At 47.7% G+C, this 19,840-nt stretch overlaps 1 protein-coding gene across 9 annotated transcripts in view; it reads left to right on the top strand.

Moving 5' to 3' along the window:
- The window catches only part of CHD6 (chromodomain helicase DNA binding protein 6), a 253,245-nt gene that overhangs the window by 149,890 nt on the left and 83,515 nt on the right, over positions 1 to 19,840 (top strand). For all 9 annotated transcript variants that reach the window (XM_090020474.1, XM_090020470.1, XM_090020475.1 and 6 more), the window contains 5 exons: positions 741 to 936; positions 1,699 to 1,863; positions 3,972 to 4,151; positions 7,486 to 7,596; positions 18,577 to 18,779. In XM_090020474.1, the coding sequence (XP_089876600.1) occupies positions 741 to 936; positions 1,699 to 1,863; positions 3,972 to 4,151; positions 7,486 to 7,596; positions 18,577 to 18,779 (855 nt within the window). The remainder of the gene's footprint in view (positions 1 to 740; positions 937 to 1,698; positions 1,864 to 3,971; positions 4,152 to 7,485; positions 7,597 to 18,576; positions 18,780 to 19,840) is intronic.

Consider the following 19,840-nt stretch of genomic DNA (forward strand, 5'->3'; position numbering starts at 1 on the left):
GTTGGAGGGATAGATCTTTTCCTATTTATCTAGTATTTCAAAGGAGCTTAGCTGTGATCTGTCCCAATGAAGAACACGGAAGGCACATTCTCACCATGCAGAATCTTTTCTGGGGGGCTCCGCAATCCATGAACACTGTGAACAGTGTTAGAAAAGTGCTCCCTGTGCACACCCTGGCCTGCTTGCCCCTCTGTCATCCCTCATCATGACCTGCACCAGCAATGACTGTACAGAAGCAGGACATTGTAAATTAAAGCTTATCCTATGCCTGCTGCCCCTTCTGGACCAGATATTGGAGCTTCAGGTGCATTGGTCATGGGGTGGTGTAGATTCTCTTGTCACAAAAGAAGAGGAGGCCTGGCTTATGAGGGGACTAAACAGTGGGAGCTAGCAAGCCACAAGTAAATTAAAGCCCCTGGTCCTGTCTGTCTTCTGAATTGTCAGAGCCACTAGGCATGCAAAAAAGTGTCTATGAAGCCCCAGGCAGCTTTGGGGTATTAGCTATCTTTTGCACAATGGGCTGCCCTCCACCCACCCAACATCAGGGAATGTTGGGAGCCATGTCTATGTGAAATGAATGTGCTGGAATCACTAGAACATTCCCTGTCCAATAGTTTGCACCCCTCAGCAGCCAAAAGCTGGTGCTTTAGAAATGCAGGCCTCCTTCCCAGTGACCCTTTATGGCATTGCCAAACTGTATTGTCATCCAGCCTGTGTCATTTGTTCCCCTTTCTGAGCAGATACACCTATGAACGGATTGATGGACGAGTGCGTGGGAACCTGCGCCAAGCTGCTATTGATCGCTTCTGTAAGCCAGACTCGGATCGCTTCGTCTTCCTCTTGTGCACCAGGGCGGGAGGCCTGGGCATTAACCTCACAGCTGCTGACACCTGCATCATATTTGATTCAGATTGGAACCCGCAGAATGACCTCCAGGTAACAAGTAGCAGGGCCCTAATGGCACCTTCAGGAGTGACACAGGATCTTGTGAATAATTATGTTTATAGCAGAGGTAGTGTATGCTAGCTATTGGGACCATGGGGCAGGGCATCACTCAGCCAGGGATAGTCAATGGAGTTACAAGTCGGAGCGCTGTACATCTTTAGTGCTAGTCAGTGAGACGCTAGAACAGGGCACCATCCATTAAAAATGATAACCAGTTACGTTGTGCAGTGCAGCATCATGCATCACTGGAAATAACCAGTGAAAGTGCAGGGTTGGAGTGACACTCACTGGGAAGTACTGGTAAGTCACAGGCCAAGGTGGTTCTCAAAGTTCATCTGAGTACAGAGCAACCACGCTGGATAGAGCCCTCCCCACCATGGCCCAGGTGGCAGGAGAAGTAGTCCTCAGTCCTGCATAGGCTGCAGAGACTGAGACTGGCATTCAGGGTACCTGTGTCCCCTTAGGGTTGTGCTAGGGTGTTTGAATCCAGTTTATAGTGCACAGCTGTCTGCATCACAGAGACCCTGCCGCTCCTTCAAGTTCAACTTGCTTGCAGTCCAGCAAAGACACCAGTCAGGCTCCCTGGGGTGGGTTTTCAGGTCATCACTCAGGTATGTTGTAAAGGTGGTGGGGAACTGACTCTGCACTGAGACTTAGCTGTGGTGTTCTCACAGAGGAGGACCCAAGCAGAACCTGGCCCATAATCCCTTGTTGTCCACTGACTGTGTTTGAGATAACACTCTCCTGTCCCAGGCTCAAGCTCGCTGCCACAGAATCGGGCAGAGCAAGGCAGTCAAGGTCTATCGCCTGATCACCAGGAACTCCTATGAGCGGGAGATGTTTGACAAAGCCAGTCTGAAGCTGGGCCTGGACAAAGCTGTTCTGCAAGACATTAATCGCAAGGGCAGCACCAATGGGGTAGGTTGCCTGCTAGGGTTTGGGCTGGGGCTGAATGGCAGTAGAGCTCTGCTCCTTTGTTCCTTACCTCTGCTGCTCCCTTCAGTATTTCTTCTGTGCTTCATCAGTGAAACCATCTGCAGCTGCTTTTCTGGGTGCCTTGAAGGTCTTTTACTCTGAATAGGTAGGGTTGAGTGTAGGGCTGAGCCCCTGAACAGGATGAGAGTCCCTTTTGGGAGGGATTCTTGAACTACCCTAGGTCTCCAGTTGTAAAAGATCCCACTAACTGAGTCCTTGTAATCACTGTTTCTTTGTCCCTTGGATGGTGAGATGTTCTGAACTCTGATGGGAATTGGTTGCTTACCACTTGAAAAGGAACCAAAGCAGGTGACTTTGTTTGCTTAATTTAGAAGTGTTGCTCCCAAGATGAGATGCATAGCTAGATGAGGATGCAACATACTAAAAAGCATAGAACCTCATGAAAAACTTCCATCAGATTTACTGAGTCCAAAGTTGAGTCATCATCTAGGAACACCTCTATGCAAGTGAGGTGACCAGCTGTAAAGGCATCCTATGTCTCTTCCGGGACAGGGTGTTATGGCCTTTAAAGTAAGCTCCAGCATGGAATCTAAAGGTACCATGGTATTGTGGATTCTGCAGAGGACTGTTTGCTCTGTACCCCTATCCTTTGCACAATCTTTTTGAGTATTCCTTGAGTTTTCCAGTCCAGGAGTAACTCCAAGGGAGAGTGAGCCCCAGAGCTCTTTGAACTCTGAGACAGCATCCCTTGTCTTCATGGCCCCACCAGTAAGCTCCAAATGGTCTAATTCCTGATCCTTCTTTAAGGAAAGGAGTGCAATCTAAAGTAAATTGCAATCATACAGGCAGCATTCCTAAAATAAGACAGCATCTGTCAGTCATCTGAATACAGCTGGCAAAGTCCTTAGTCAGAATGACAAGCCAAACCTAAGCAGAATCCTTGCCTGCCAGAGAGACAAGCCTAAGCAGCCAGGCCCCTTGCATTCCTGGATTGAAATTTAGAAAAGGAAGATTGAGACAGTGTATAAGGAGTAAGGTTCTAAATGGGCAATGTCTAATAGCATTATCTCCTTGGATGGGAAGCCAATTGCTTTGAATTGTTAGAACTAAGCTAGACAAAGCCAGGTAACATATGTGGGCTCTCTGGGATTCATTAAAACCCTTCCTGTTGTAGTTCAGAAAAGGTTTTCCAGCACTTCAGCTGGAGGGGTTCATGATTGTGATGACCCATTAAACAGTACAGCTTAATTGTATTATACACCATTCTAAGATCAGCCTGTCAGTGTAGGGCTGAACAGTGCAATGAAAGGAGGGGCACAGAGGGTGGGGGGTAAGCAAGGTATCTGTGTGGAAAAAGCAGTCTTAGTTCAATTTAATTTTTACAGGTCCAGAGAGGAGTCCTAGAAACCTTTTGCACACAGGCAGGCATGTCTCCTGTCCTAAGCAGTAGTAATCTTAACAAGGCAGGCTTCCAGGAAGAGGGGCGGCATATTTTGTTGCCTCACTTCCTCACCGTGTATTTGTTCATTCTTGTACAGCTCTGTTTCCCTTTCTATTCTGGGCTTATTTGACCTGCTGTGACTCTTGTCTGGGGATTCGTAAGGTGTTTAGGCTCAGTTCAGTATATGGGGGTTTTGCACAGTGCCCATTCTCCATGTACCATCTTTCCCCCATTACTTTCTGTGATGTCACACTGGAACTTTGAAAGCCTCTAACTATTGGGCTAGTTCAAGGCCTTGCAGTCTCCAGAGGAAACAGAGGGCAAGGCAGCACCTTGTAGAAAACTGGTTCTGGCTCTGCACTCCAGAACTGGAAGCAGCATATGCATGCTATTGTGATGCCTTGCCTGAGCTTATAAGCCCTATTTGTCGACAGAGGCATGTAATGTGGTGCAGCACTGCACTAACATAGCTATACTGCTTCCATTTTTGGAATTAGCACATGCAGAGCCAACCTAAGATGTCTTCACACAGTGCTGCCCTGTGCCACAAAGAGACCCCTGAGAGCCTTACTGCCTGTGTACCCCATCACAATACCACTTTCAAGAGGTTGCTCTCACCATTACTGATGTTCTCTGTCTCCTGGTGCAGGTACAGCAGCTCTCAAAGATGGAGGTAGAGGACCTATTGCGGAAAGGTGCTTATGGGGCTTTAATGGATGAAGAAGATGAAGGTTCCAAGTTCTGTGAGGAAGATATTGATCAGATCCTGCAGCGCAGAACACAGACAATCACTATCCAGTCTGAGGGGAAGGGCTCCACCTTTGCCAAGGTGCAGTGTGCCCAGGGGGTCAACCTTTCTGCAAGTGGCTTTGACTTTTAACTGTTCTTTCAGTGCTAGTGCGGGGTGTGCTGGGAACAAGTGGAATACTAAAAATTAAAATCCCCAGCTCTTGGCATGGTCTGTTGTTTTCTGACCTTCTGTCCCTACTGGGCAAGGGTTCTGTTGCTATAAAAGCCAAGAAAACTCTCCCTACCCACAGACTGCTTCCAGGAGTGGGATCCTGCTGGACCCATAATACTTTATGTATCCCATCACAGACTGGTGCAGCATTATGATAGCAGAGCAGAAGCCAGATGGGCAGCACATAGAGCTCCCTCTCTTCCTGTCCTGATAGCCATGATACTTGGCAGAATAGGAAAAAAAAAATAAGCAGCAGCCAATGGGAGCAGTAGATGGCAATAAATTGAACTCTGCTTAATTTGATCCCCACTGTACACTCCTTTGGAACCTTTCCTGTGATAGGAAGATTGGATGCAAAGTCTGGTCTTCTACAGGGTGTAGGGCCTATCTGCACTGAGTGTGCATGTGGGGAGGGTGTTAGTGGTTAAAGCCATGACTCAGGGTTTCTGTTTTCAGTGCTGCCTCCAATGAGGCAGATAACTTCCCTGCTTTACCTCAGTGTTGCTCTGTAAAATGCTGCTTCTCTGCCCTGAAGAGACCTTTCTTATTCTGCAGATCTGTTCCCTAGTGTGTTGGCCAAATCTGCTGGCTTCCATAAATTCTCCAGAGGCTACATGGCCCTCGGGAGGGTGCTGAAATCTGCTCTTTCTCCAGAGAATCATAGAAAATTAGGGTTGGAAGGGTCCTCAGGAGGTCAGCTAGTTTAACCCCCTGCCCAAAGCAGGACCATCCCTGACTAGATCATCCCAGCCAAGGCTTTATCTAGCTGGGTCTTAAAAACATTTAAGGATGGAAAGTCCACAGCCTCTCTGTTCCAGTGCTTTACTACCCTCTTAGTGAGAAAGCTTTTCCTAATATCTAACCTAAGCTTCTCTTACTGCAACTTAACACTGTTGCTCCTTGTTCTGTCATCTGCTACCACTGAGAACAGTCTAGCTGTATCCTCTTCATAACCACCCAGCAGGTAGTTGAAGGCTGTTACTAACCCCCCACCCTCTTTCTTGTGCATCATCAACAGAATTGAGAGCCATATTCCAGTTGCAGAGCCAGAATCTCCTACCTGTGCCAGCTGGGGCAGCAGGAGGCCTGCACAGTCTGTTACTGGTGAGGTTTTGTGAGTTGGAAGGAGCCGCGCTGAGCTGTCAGGTTCCAAGGGAATTTTAGGGCCAGCCTTTTACTTGTGGCCTGAGCCCAAACAACCTGGAATCCATCTACATTTGGCCCATTAGAATCTGTGTTGTAGTCTTTACAGGTGTCTTACCTAAAAGCAACTTGAAAGCTGAGCTGCCAGTACTATAGAAAGGCCCTGTACAGAGTCTCCCTGAAATGAGACAAAAATGAGATACAGTTGTTAAGGGATGTTAAAGAAAAAAGTTCTATAAATACATTGGACAGAAAAAGAAAGACCAATGAAACTGTGGGTACACTACTCTATAGCTAGGGTGAACTATTAACAGAAGTCCCAAAGAAGGGAGAGGTGCTCAATGTCTACTTTGCCTCCATCATCATAACATAAGCAAACAGAGCAAATAGCTAAGAAAAATAATACAAAGGCTGAGGATCAAGATAAGTAAAGAATGTGTCTGAGAGCTATTGACAAACTTGGAATTAATTTTAAGTCAGCAGGGCTCGATTAAATTCATCCCAGTTTGTTGAAGAAACTGGATGAAGAAATCTCAGAGCCATTGGAAGACCTGTGAGAACTGGAGAATTGTTCTTAAAAAAGGGATGAAAGGAGAACTCTGAGAATTACAAGCCAGTCATCCTACCTAAATTCAATACCTGGGAAGTTACTGGAGCGGATTAGAAAGCAGTCACTCCATAAACAGCTGGAGAAGAAAGGCATGATTGCTAGCCAACATGGGACAAATCATGCCAAACCAACTTCCGTGACAGGGTAACCAGTTTGGTGGATGAAGGGAATGCAGTGAACATAATATACATGGACTTTATTAAGGACTTGATGTGTTCTCATAAGAACACTAGAGAAATGTGGGATAGATAAAATTACTGTTAAATGGATATGCAGCTGGCTCAATATCCACAAGTAAGGAATAAAACTGTAACTGGATTGATGTCAGAATGGCGTGAGGTTGCAAGTTCAAGTTCATTAATGACTTGGATGTAGTAATAGATTCCTAGTCAAGTTTGTGAATTACACAAAACTAAGAGAGTTTGCAAACACACTGGAGAATAGAATTGGAATGCAAAGGATCTTGTTTAATTGGAGAACTGGATTATAGTTTTTTTTCTGAGATTTTACTCTAAATCTGCTTTACTGCTTTTTAAACTATGCTAAGCCCTGGTTAGACCTCAGTTGGAGTTATAGTGTGCAGTGCTAGGTTCCTCATTTTAGAAAAGGTGTAGAGAAACTGAAAAGGGTCCAAAGATAAGTAATTCAAGCTGTATGAGGAAAGACGGAGACAATTAGACATGTTTAGTTTGGTAAAGAAGAGATTAAAGGTGGACATGGTCACTGTTTTCCAATATTTGAGAAGCTGCCATAAAGAAAAGGGAGAACAAGTGTAAAAACTTCAACAAAGCAGATCTTAAGTAAATCTTAGAAAATACCTCTTAATTGTACTAATAGGATGAGGGACAAGCTGCCCAGGGAAACTGGGATCTCTATCATTGGAGGCTTTCAAGAAAAGGCTGGATAAGCATCTATCTGAGATGGTTTAGGAATAATGCATCCTGTATTTATGCAGGGTGCTGAAGTAAATGGCCTTTGAGGTCCCTTCTGTGATTCTATGAATGGGAGCATTGAGATATTTGGACTCTCAGATTTATTTTTCCAGGAGCCCTGCTCTGTTACTGGAGAGAGGGAATGTATTACATTCCAGTGACATTGAGAACTAAGCCCTAGCAGTGTTTTGAATCCTGTAATGAAACTGCTGCTCCCATGGCTAGCATTCTGAGCACTGATTGGTAGGATGGGGCCATACTAGTTATTATCCATTCTCAGAGTAAAATGGCACAATTTAAATTCCCAGTGAGTTAGACATGAGCATTTGAAAATAAGGCTGGCTCCCAGCTTTCCTTAGCAAATGTTGGCACAGTGCTTTCTTGCCAGTAATTCTTTTAAGTGCAGGCTGATGTGCTGTTGCGGGGGGTGCTCTGTGCATCTGCGATAATAAAGCTGTTTTTGTTGTAGTAAGATGATGGACTGAAGTCTGTTTATTTGCTCTTCTTTCACTCCTAGGCCAGCTTTGTAGCTTCAGGAAACAGAACTGACATTTCCTTGGATGATCCCAATTTCTGGCAGAAGTGGGCTAAGATAGCAGATTTGGACACAGACACAAAGAATGAAAAGGTAGGGTCAGTGCACGTGGATTTGAATACTTGCACAGTTGCACACACTCATTTTCCCATATGCCTGAATATGCATGGGCATATGTGCCCCCTCTTCCCCACCCATGCATACATTCACATGCATGCTACTCCATCTACAATAAATCCATTGGCAGATTCTGTAAGATTCCAGTTCCTCAGCTGGGAACTGTGTGTTCCAGCTATGTACTGTTACACAGATATGATGCTGTATTCTAGGGGGCTGCTTCTCAAAGACTGGGACAGACCTCTGTGTCTGCTAGCAAGTACAAAGGAGGAGTCAATAGAACACGGGTGACTAAGTTACTGACAGCTCTGGAAACCATAAACCAAGCTCTTTGGGATTATGCAGATAGAAGTGTGATAGAGATAAGAGCTTAGCAGATGTCTTGACAAGGAAGGAACAACCTAATAAGTGACAGTCACAGCCATTTTATTTTGCAGCAATGGAACCAGAAGGCTCTTTTGGAAATGCCCTTGTATGCTGGGCATGCAGTGCATTTGTACTGCACTGTGTATGCCTCTCACTTTCCCAGGCAAGTGATGGGAAGAGAGGCTTGACTGGGCAACTGTAAATGCCTCATAGCGTAGTGCTCGGTTGAAGTGCTGGAAGCTGGCCCAGCTGTATGCATTGCCAAGACATGGTGCCAAACCCAGAACAGATTTTTCCCCAGACTCATATCATCATCCGCCAGATCTATTCTGTCCATCTGCAAGGGGATATGGTTAAGTAGGTACTCTAGGCTCACTGCAGCAGTCTGCACTAAGGTGCCTCAGAGGGCCCCCATGAGAACTGCCATAATGCTTATCCCTGTGTGACTAGCCAGACCAGAGTATCATCAAGGACCCTTAGATCCCCATTTGAACGCCTTTCCAGAGGCATAACAGGGCAGCTCTGCATTCTGGTGGCACACAGGACAGCACCAACTACTAGGCTGCTGTTGACAGTAGTGTAGCTGGCTGACAGTATTAGTAGCTGCTATTCTTGTACCCCCCTCCCTTTTCCCTGACCCCTCATTAGTTAGGCTACTGCTCTTTTCTGTCAAACCAATAAATATTACTTTCCTGGGGAAGTAACCAATCGCCCAAAGATTTTAGAAAGAGTGAACATTTCAGTCCTCAGGAAGCTAGCCTTTTTGCCACTGGCAAAGAATAGGGGAGATTGCAGTACTGCCCATGCCCATGTCCCAGCCCTGGTAGGTCTTTGATTAGGTGATATAAGTACATATGATTCAAGCAGATAGATGGAGTTCCATGCTGCAGAGGGATATAAAACCCAAGTGATGTCCCTGCCAATCTGCCTAGGTAAAAATTTCTTGACCCCAAACCTGGTGATAAGTTTGACTCCTAACATGAACAAAACACACCAGACAGATTTTTAATGAAACAGAACATCCAGTGAATGGTTGTCAGGGCAAAACTATGTTGTTCTGTTACTGCTGTAGATGCAGGATACCTTAAGGTCTGTGCGTAGCTGGTGAGTTGCAAGGCACGCTACTGGTTTTGCCCACCCCCTGCACACACTGATCTCATCCTTTTAACTGTAGGGCTACAGGCTTGCCATGCTCCCTGTTGTGAGTTATTCTTAACATATTGCTTCTGGATTCCAGTGCAGCATGGAAGAATTGTAAAGAGCCACTGTACAGCATTATAGCAATGAGAAGCCACTAAACAGGAGCCCTAGTGTGTGGCTTATTGACCCTATGGAGGCTCAGTAGCCTCTGTTGCACCTACAGACACCATTCCTCACTAGTCTGCAAGGCTGCCCGACATAAGTATTGGCCTGCGTACGAAACAGACCATTGCAAATTTGACCTGCTGTTGCTTTGAGTCTGTGGGCTACAAGAGTGGTTGTTCATTGGACAGGGCATTTCTTTCTTTTTTTAACTTCTTGTTTAGTCAGGAAAATATGGAATTCTAATATTGGAGTAATAATACACAGGAATCGCAAGAGATTTAAGTTATTACATATTTACGAAGTAAATAATATGTGTGCATCTGCATAAATTAGCATATATTATCAATATAATACATACATGTACATATAAGATTCAGTGATATTAATTAATATTCAAATATTCTGACTAGAGACTGAGTTATTGGATGGGAAACACAGATATATTTGGGCTGCCAAATCATTCAAAAAATTATCACAATTACTTGCTCAATTAAAAAAATTAGTCACAATTAATTGTGATTTTAATCACGCAGCTAAAACTCAAATTATGCAAAATTATGCAGGTACTTGGTATGGCTGGGGGGTGGGGATGGGTTGTATGTGGTAATTTGTGAAGGTGTGGGGGACTAGGTGCATGTGGGGGATTGGGAGCCTGGGGAAGGCAGTTTTTGCATGCCCTAGCAGGATATGGGGTACTGTGGGTCAGGCGTGAGAAGCACCAGCAGGGCTGAGGGGGCTGTGACTTAGGAGTGAGGGGCAGGTACACACACACACACACACACACACACACACACACACACACACACACACACACACACACACACACACACACACACACACACACACACACACACACACACACACACACACACTACCCAGCAGGTAAGTCTGTGGAGGGGTAGGGGTATGGGGGGGCAGATCAAAGTCCCCACAGTGAGGGAGGGAGTGGGGCAGGGGCTGGGGTGAATGGGGCCCTAGGGCCAGGGCAAGTTGTGGAACAGAGTGGCAGTCCAGGTGGGGGAAAAAGGGGTCTGGCTTCCGCTGCTCTGCCCACCCCAGGGGGAGACACGGGGGGGTATATGTCCCCCAGATTTGTGTGCAGGGAGGAGGCAGACTGCGGGCTTGGGGCTCTACATCCTGTTGCCCTTGCTCCTGGGGCCATGTGATACCATATTGTGTCTCCCGCCACTGGACGGGCAGGGGACACATGGTACAGCCAGAGTGTGGCTCCTGTGGCAAAAGCAACAGGGCGCAAAGATCCCCAGCCCACAGCCTGCCTCCACCCCATGCAAAAATCTGGGGGACACATGCCCATCTATGCCATGACCTGCCCCAGCCCTGGGGCTTCATTCACCCCAGCCCCTGCCCTACTCCCTCCCTCACTATAGGGGCCTCAATCTGCCCCCCCACACCTTCCCTCCCCATTCCCCTTCTCTCCCACAGACTTACCTGCTGGGCAATTCTCTACACACTGCCAGACTGTGTTCTGTGTCTGTGCGTGCCCTTCCTCATCCGTGCTGCAGTAGCCCAGAGCCCATGCCCGGGCTGCCCTGCGGTCCTCTGCGCTGCCACCACTGCTCCACTGGGTGGCCCAGAGGCAGGGGTGATGGCAGTGGAGTGAAGCCTGGGCATGGGCTCCAAAACCATGAGTGCGATTAATGTGTTAGAAAAATTAACGCAAACATCAATTAACGTATTTATCACGTGCGTTAACCATGATCAATTGACAGCCCTAATGTGTGTGTATGTGTGTGTGTGTGTGTGTGTGTGTGTGTTACCTGGAGCTGCCTTCACCTCTTTATAATATAAAAAAAAAAAATAAGGCTTATCTAGATTGTTTGGTCTACTTAATATACCTGCAGTGCTCTTTTAGTCCCTGTGTATCTTGTTATACATTCTCACCCTAAAATTCTTAAAGTGTGAGGTTGCACTCTAACCCTCAGATGGAAAACAATATTTAACCCTTCCACACCTGAGTAGTGACCTCCTTCCTGGGAGATTCGTGACTCCCAACTTAGGAGAGTCATGGCACTATACTACAATTCATCAGATACTGTTTTTTGAAGGACATTGTACAGAGCCTTCCTCCAGTCTCTTCCCATATTACACTATATTTATACCCACCCCTTACCATTTGCTTTTAGCCTCAGAATATGTTTTTACTTCCCCATTTTCATGATTATTTCAGCTCCCAACATTACCATTTTAATTGTTTTTTCCCCCTTGTGATAGTTCCCCTTCCATTTCTTCTTTTCATCCCTTTCATTCAGTCCCACTCAAATCCTCTTGAGCTTTATGACTCCTCCAGTCACCTTGTCCTTTTCCTTCAGTATCTTTTTTTTCTCTTGGGCAGTTTGCTGTTCAGTATTATGGTCTTGCTTCTTGCTGTATTAGTTTCATGCTGAGACTCCAAGGTGCTTTCTATTTAGTTTAATTTCTCAAGGATTTTAAGGCCTTTTTTCTCCTTTGTAATGTTCACAATTTGTGAGGATAACTTTAAAAGGAAAACCCCATCTATAGCTTATACTTGCTTCTCTGAGAGATGGTGTAATTCACTCAGTTCCTTCCTTCTCTTTAATGTTTGTTGTCTGTGACAAGTCTTGAAACACTTGTATTTTATGTCCTCCCCAAGTAGGATCCAAGTCTCTCTAACTTTCTTTAGAATTAGATGCTTTTGATCAAAACAGTATCATCTCTTGGTTTGAGGAAGATTAGAGAGTTTTGTGTCTCTGTCGGCAAGGACTATTGCCTTTGTTTTCGGGTGTAGGAAGAAATGGAATACCAGCTGGGAGAGGTGCACTGACACATTGATCCATATCATATCAGCACTGATGAAATGAAAATTGACAATATCAGCAATTGGGTTTTTTTGGCTGATGTGGCTGATAATGTTGGCAATAAATGCCTTGTGTATGCAGGCAGCTGTAGCAGGCATGCAGCCAGGAGTGCAACCCAGCAGCTTGGAGAGCAGTGTCCAGCTGGTAAGTCTGCAGGGGGGAGGGAAGAAGCATGGGGGAGCAGATCGAGGCCCTTACAGTGAGGAAGGGACTGAGGCTGGGGCTCAGGCTGGGACTGGGGCTGAGGCAGGTGCTGCCCAGCCAGGGCATGGCAGGGTGCAGGATAGAGCCACGGACAACTTGTCCAGGGGAGGTGTGGTAGTGGGAGCAGCTCCCACCACTGTGCACACCTTGGTGGAGGCTGGTGGGTCACGTGCCCCCCAGATTCGTACGTGTGGCAAGGGTAGGCTGCATGGCCAGGGCTGTGCCAGGCTCTTCCTGGCATGGGAGCTGGGCCAGAGCTGCACTCAGGGAAGGCAGGGGTGGGGCAGACAGCAGTAGTGCTGGGAGGAGATGCTATGGCAAATTTTGGGGTGGCTGTAGCCCCCCCTCCCCACCCAGTGCTGCTATGGCCTGCCCTGTCCAGCCTGAGTGCAGTCCTGGCCCAGCCCCTCCACCAGGAAGAGGCTGGCACAGTTCCTGGCTCCAAGCTCACAGCAACAGCCTGCCCTAGCCTCATGCATGGATCTGGGGTCGGGGGGACATGCCCCCTATACCTCCCCGGGGGTGCGCACAGCAGTAGGACCCACACCCCTCCTCTCCCCTGCTCCAGTCCCCAGGCAGGCTGTCTGTGGTTTCGTCCCACACTCCACCCCCCCCCCCCCACGCCTGACTGTGTAGTGCCTACCCCAGCCCCACTCCCTCCCTCATTGTGGATGCCTCAATCTGCCCCCACCCCATGCCCTTACCTCCCCCACACCCCTTCTCCGCTATAGACTTACCAGCCAGACACTGCTCTCCAAGCTAGCTGCCAGGCTGCATATCAGCAATCGGATCAGTATCGGCTGATATCTCTGGTCAATAATTGGTCATTGGTATTGGCCCAAAAAATCTTTATCGGTGCACCCCTACCAGCTGGCTCTCCCTTTTTCTTACCTACTAGAAACCATCTTGTTCTAATGTTATTTCTTCTATACAGTTTATGTATCTTCCTCTATTTCTTCTTCACGATTATCTATGTACTTAGTTTTATTTTCTTTTCAATCATCTTAATTCTGTTTTTTAGATTTACTGCTGATCCTGGGCGACTGGTGCCTCCTGAGTCTGGGGTGGGGGGCACCAGATCGCTGATGGGGGTGGAGCCCTGCCGCCAATTGCCGACCAGGGTGGGTTGCCCTGCAACCAAGCACTGACTGGGGGTGTCCCCCAGTGGCCAATCACCAAGCCATACATGTTGCCAATGCTGGTGATTGCAGGTTTTCTTCCACTTCTGTCTCCATATCTGTGACCCTGCCCCCAGTTTCTTTCATCTCTGCTTTGATGTTATCAAATTGTGCTTCCATAGAGGATTTTAAAGCTCTGATTTCTGAGATCTACTAACCAAAGTCTTCTCTGGTCAGAGTGATTCTTTGTTTTTTCTCCTCTGTTCTGCCTGTTCCATTTCCCCCTGCAGCAGCTTCCTTTGATTCTGCAGACCTTGTGAACAGACCCTTCAGACCCTCAGGAGAAGAAGCTTTTCAGATTGGCTTCGTTACATGGGAGCCAGTGGGAGCTCCCTTACATGTGTTCTACAAACAAGAAAAATGTTTTTCTGGGAATTAAGGGGGTCAGGGATCAGTAATGAGAACCTTTGTGGGGCAGGGGCAGGCAGCTGCTGCAACTCTGAGTCCCAACCTTAGCTACCTGCCCTCTGCTGCCTCTTCACATCTGCCACCCTTCCACCAGAGCCCTCAGTATTCCCCCCACTGCTTCTTCCTCTCCCCACTCCCCTCCCAGCACTGCTTCTCTCTCCCTCTCTGCAGCACCTTTGCTGCAGCAGGAATGGAGCCTGCTGGTGTGGAGCAAAAGTAAGGGGTGGGGGTGGCGGGACAGGTGGGGGGAGAAAGACTTTGGGGGGGAGGGAAGGGGGAGACGGGAGGAAAGGAGGGGCAGGGACCTGAGGCTGCAGATGGCAGAAGTCCGGGGGGGGGGGCGGGGACACAGAGACAGGGGAATCGGGGCAGCATGAGGCTGCAGGATGGGGGGTAAGTGGGGAGAGACAGTCAGCAGGAGGCAAGTTGCCTCTCTCACTGCCTGCCCCCACTACCTCCACACTGCCTGCCACTTGCCCCCAGTGCCCTGCACTGCCTGCCCCATTATTGCCCCCTCACCTGCCCTACCACTTGCCCTTCTAGTGCCTCCCCCACTGTCTGTTCCCTACCACCTGCTCCTTTTTTTGGCCCCTTCATCACCTCCCACCACCACCTGCAGTAGTGGGAGTGAAATTTAAAATGATCCTCCAAGAATTGGATTCCATACATGGAAAATTATAATAAATTTATAAATTCTTGATGTGTAGAATTAAATTTTTGAGGGGGTCATTTTGCATTCAGGGTCATCTTGTGTTCTGGTAAATATTCCTGCTTTTTGGGTGTATTTGTGAAAGTTTCTCTCTTCCTGTCCTTTTCCTCTCCTCAGCCCCCATTGCCTTTTGGCATGGCTGGAGTTGTCTGCCATCAGAGCATGCTGTAGTGAATTGCTCTGTTATGGAGCCTGTTGCAGCTAGGGGGCACTTACATGCTGACAGAAAGCAACACATATCCCTCCCTTGTGAATGGGACAGTATTGTGCTACGGGCATGGGAAGACAACAGGAAAAACTGCTTTTTTCTCTTGGTTTGTTTGTAAATTGAGGTAACTCATTTTGCTCAGCCTGGTCCTATGAAATACTGCTGTGTATGGGGGAGCTAGTTTGTTTTTATTGGCATTCTAGTACTATATCTCAATAGTCTGGAGCTGTCTGCCCTCTGCAAGTTGTCTGTGGGCTGCATTTTTATGGCACTTTTGGCAACACAGTGCATCCTCAGGTGAATGAAACTGTTTCACAATGCCTTCCTCTTGACTGATTTTTCAGCTCTGCTGAGTAGTTAGTTCTGCAGGGAAAGAGAATTGGAGCTAGCCTCACCTATACCTGGGTTGGAGTAGTTAGTCTGATTCTTCATCTCCATGGAAGTGTAGAGTGGAGATGACTCCTTTAGCTGCTGACATATCACATCCTGTGAAAATCAGTGGCTGAAATTACCTGTTGGCAATTACCCAAGGAACTGCTAGATGGTATCCTATAAAACCTGCTGGATATGTGTGCCCTCTGTCTGGCTTTGCATTTTCCAAGGCAGTGGTTGGCAACATATGGACTATCCACAGTGACACCCAACAGCAAGAGATTGATGATATGTAGCAGTAGTGTCTCCTCTGCCCTGCACTATGCATTCCTGTGGTATGTGTCCCAGTCACCTCCACAGCACCTAAGCCACCTGCTGCTGCCCCACCCCTCTGCTTTCTGCTCTCCCGCCCTACTACTACAGCCTCCGCTTACCCTCACTGCCAAATTCAGCACTCCCCATCCCATTGTCAGTAGGAATTTGAAGCATTCAGTGGTGAATTTAAGTGGAGATTCTAGTAGAGGGATGCAAGAGTGTTCTGTTATTAAAGGTTGCCAACCCCTGCTTCTAGAGTGTTAATTCAGAGCTGGCACTGGGACAGGCCCAGCAGTCAGACCTTGTTCATTACAAAACAAACCCATTTCAACTGAATATCAATAGAGATATTGTCAATAAGACAGCAGAGATATTTCATAAAGCATTAAACAATAGGGTTGGAAGGGACCTCAGGAGGTCAGCTAGTTCAAACCCCTACTCAAAGCAGGACCATCCCCAACTACAGGCATACCTTGGAGATATTGCAGGTTCGGTTCCAGACCACTGCAATAAAGCGAATATCGCAATAAAGCAACTCACACGAATGTTTTGGTTTCCCAATGCATATAAAAGTTATGTTTACACTACACTCTAGTCTATTAAGTGTGCAATAGCATTATGTCTAAAAAAACAATGTACATACCTTAATTGTGAAGTGAGCAAATGCTGTTGGAAAAATGGCACCGATAGACTTGCTTGACGCAGGGTTCCCACAAACCTCCAATTTGTAAAAATTGCGCAATATCTGCGAAGCGCAATAAAGCGAAGCGCAATAAAATGAGGTATGCCTGTATATTATGCCAGCCAAGGCTTTGTCTACCCACATCTTAAAAGACTCCAAAGATGGAGATTTCTGTGATTTTAAAAAAGGGAAAACACTTGTTGGATATCTTCCTGTTGTATTCGTAATGCCATCTTCATTGTGTTGGGCTGGCATATGAGGACCTGGCAGTGAAATTGGCTAGCCCTTCCATTTTGCAATGAGAAATATTCAGATTGTAAAGTCTAGAGATCCTTTCATGCTATCAGATTGAGTGAAATATCCTAGTGCAGAAGTTGGCAGCCTACAGCCCACAGACCAAATCTGACCTGTGAATTGATTTTATCTACCTCCTGGCAGGTAGTGAGGATTGTGCCCATGGCATCTGGGATCACCATCATGCAGCATGAGCAGGAACTGGCAAGACCACAGTTGGGGAGAGGGAAGGCAATAGGGGGTCAGGACTGGGCCTTCAGTGCCCTGAGACAGAAGAAGTGGCTGGGAGTTTGGGTGGGTGGTCAAAAGTGGGAGGCAGGCTGGGACCTGAGAAGGGGCAGTGGGGCAGGAGCAGCCTGGTGGCAAGTAGTATGCCAGGCAGGGCGAGCGATGTGTTGCTGCAAGACATCCAGGGAGGTTAGCCTGTTGTCCAAGTAGAAATTTTTTCAAAGTCCTGCCTGGCCATCAGATCAACCTACAATTGTCCATTATGATGCAGACACCAGATCAGCCCAGGGCATGTAGAGAAGAGAAGCTAGGGTTCAGTGCACCCAAATTCTTCTCCTTGGAAGCTGGACCCTGCTCTCCAGCTCTTGGGAAGAACCACTCCAGGCACCAGATTATCCTGAGGGGAGTGGTGGAGAAAGGTGAATGGCTGGACTATCCCTGCTTGAGGATCATCCTGCCCACCTACTGCCTACCTGCTTCCTTTCTCCTCAGCCTGCCTCAGGATCAAGCTGTGTTAATTTGGGCCACAGGTAGTGAATGGTTGCTGACCCCTGCCCTAATGTTGTCCATTGATGGGTGGGTGGAATGTTTTAGAGCTGCCCAAACCTGTAAATTCATTGTTTGTAAAGGCAGCTAATGTTTTCCAGGGTATTTCCAGACCTGTCCTCTCCTTGGCTTTCTTTCCCTATCAGTAAACTGGATGACAGTCTGGTAGAACAGCTTTAGCATGCCTTTTGGGAACATCTAGCCACAAGCAGCATTCTCTGCCTCAACTCCTTCTCCCTGCAACTGCTTGCTTCATCCACTCTGAAAGATCTTCCTAGAAGACAACAAAAACTAGGACTGAGTTGAGGGGAAAAGGAGGTGGCAACTCATCATCCATCTGGAAGAAAGAGTGAACAGATGAGGTCCCTCCTTTTAATTGTGTCCTAGAGCTTGTCCTGCTGGGCTTGTATATTTAACTGAACCAGTTGTGCCTTTCCATTCTAGCTTCCTTTGACAAGAGCAGACTTCCAAGAGCAGCCTGCTTCAATATATTCCCTAAGGATTATGGTTTCCAAAGTTCCATGCAAGGTAGTGACAGCAGATGGACTTAAATAGCAACACATGAGAGGCTTACTGGACAGCATTTTACAGTAACTCTCCAAACAGAAAAAAGGCACTTATACACCTCTGCATGTCTGTGTAACTCTGACTATATTGAGTGACTGTGGAGGTAGATGGGATTTAGCAAACAAGTCACTAGTACAGTGGCAAGCTACATGAATATAGTGGGGTGGGTGTACATGCTGCTTTATCTTATACCTTCATGCACCCTCCTTTTAGCTGATGTTTAAATTGCAGCTTCACCTCCACCTCCTCTACAAGTAATTTCTGCTAGCTTCCAACACCTCATTCTGTAAGAAAGGGATAGGGGTGGGGAGATGAGATATAAAGATGAATCAGCTGCATATTGAAAGTATTGAAAGTAATTTGTAGCTAGAGGACCTGATTTTCAACTTGAGGTTTATCAGGCACAATTTTGTGTTTGCAAATAATTGCCTGAAACACAGAGAGAGAGAGAGAAGCAAACTTTTTTTTCCCCCTCACATTAACTTTCAAATAGGAATCATAGTGGCTGAGCATTTTACTGCCCATCTGGGCCTGCAGATCAGATAGCCAGACATTGGGTGTGTGTGTCGGTGCTAAGCGTTGATACAGTCAGAGGAGAGTATGGGGTGAGAACATGTCCATGATGTCTGTTAACGGTGGGGGTAGGAGGTGTTGGCAAAAGCAGCTTTGTGTGAGGGAAAGAGCTTCTGGGTGGTCCTGGGTGAATGGCTTCTCTCTCTCTCTGTCTCCCTCTGCAGGAGAGTTTAGTAATTGACAGGCCCCGTGTCCGCAAGCAGACCAAACACTACAATTCCTTTGAGGAAGATGAGCTGATGGAGTTCTCTGAGTTGGACAGTGACTCTGATGAGCGGCCCACACGTTCACGGCGCTTCAATGAGAAGACACGACGTTACCTACGGGCTGAGTGCTTCCGTGTAGAGAAGAACCTACTCATATTTGGGTGGGTCTTCTTTCTTCAGGGACCCGAGGTCTAGGTCCTATGGTGGGGCTTTTTTCCCACCCCAGCCCATCTGGTGTTCAGTGCTATGTGAACAAACTTGTTTGTTTGCACTGCTTGTGTCTATTGCTGGCTGATATATTCTGGTGGGGATACCTGGGGCTTTGTCACCTTTTGCCATCAATGGCAATGGGGGTGGTGACCAGGGATCTGGGTTTTCCGTTTCCTGCAGAAAAACAGAGAAAACCATGGATTTTCCTTTTTACCAGAGGAAAACATGGATTTCTTATTTTACCAGAGAACCCCGTGGATTTTGCAGTTTTGCAAAGATCTCCCTGCAGGCTGGCAGAGTTCCAGCCTGCAAGGGGCTGGGAGGGAGTAGGAGGAGGGTGGTCAGGCAGGGGACGCCATGTACATGTATATACACGCAGTCACCAGGCAGCCTGGAGAGCAGCTCCTGTGGGTAAGTGGGAGTTGGGGGGGGGAGATTGAGGCCCCCATGGTGAGGGAAGGAGGGAGTTGGGGATGGTTGGAGCTGCTGCCCAGTGGGCGGTATTTGGGCCTTGGGACCCGCAGGGCCCTAGTAGGGAGTGGGACAGGGTTGCAGGTGGCTTGTTTGGGGGTGGGAGGGAGGGATCAGCTCCCTGCCACTACACACACTCCTGGGAGGTGGGGCAGGGGGACTCATGCCCCCCAGATCTTTGTGTGTAGTGCCTTGCCCTGCTGCCCTCCCCCAAGGACTCCACAGCCTGGCAGGTGCAACCCAGCACTGAAGGGCAGAGCAGGGCCACGTGGAGATCTCGTTGCTGCTGCTGTGAGCTCCGTGCTGCCAAGACAACGCATTACCTGTGCACATGGCAGCAGTGGGGGAAGTGGCGAAGGGCTGTGCCCTTCACTGCAGACCCATGCAATGCATTGCCAGGGCAGCATGGAGTTCAACTGGCCCTGCTGTTCTCTGCAGCACCAGATCGCACCCACTGGGCTGAGAAGTCCCAGAGGGAAGGTAGCAGGGCAGGGAGCCCACAGTGGGCAGCCTGCCTCTGCCCCATGCATAGATCTGGGGG

The sequence above is a fragment of the Crocodylus siamensis genome, chromosome 10, assembly GCF_052110815.1.
Source record: "Crocodylus siamensis isolate JL-2025a chromosome 10, ASM5211081v1, whole genome shotgun sequence".
Classification (NCBI taxonomy): Eukaryota; Metazoa; Chordata; order Crocodylia; family Crocodylidae; genus Crocodylus; species Crocodylus siamensis.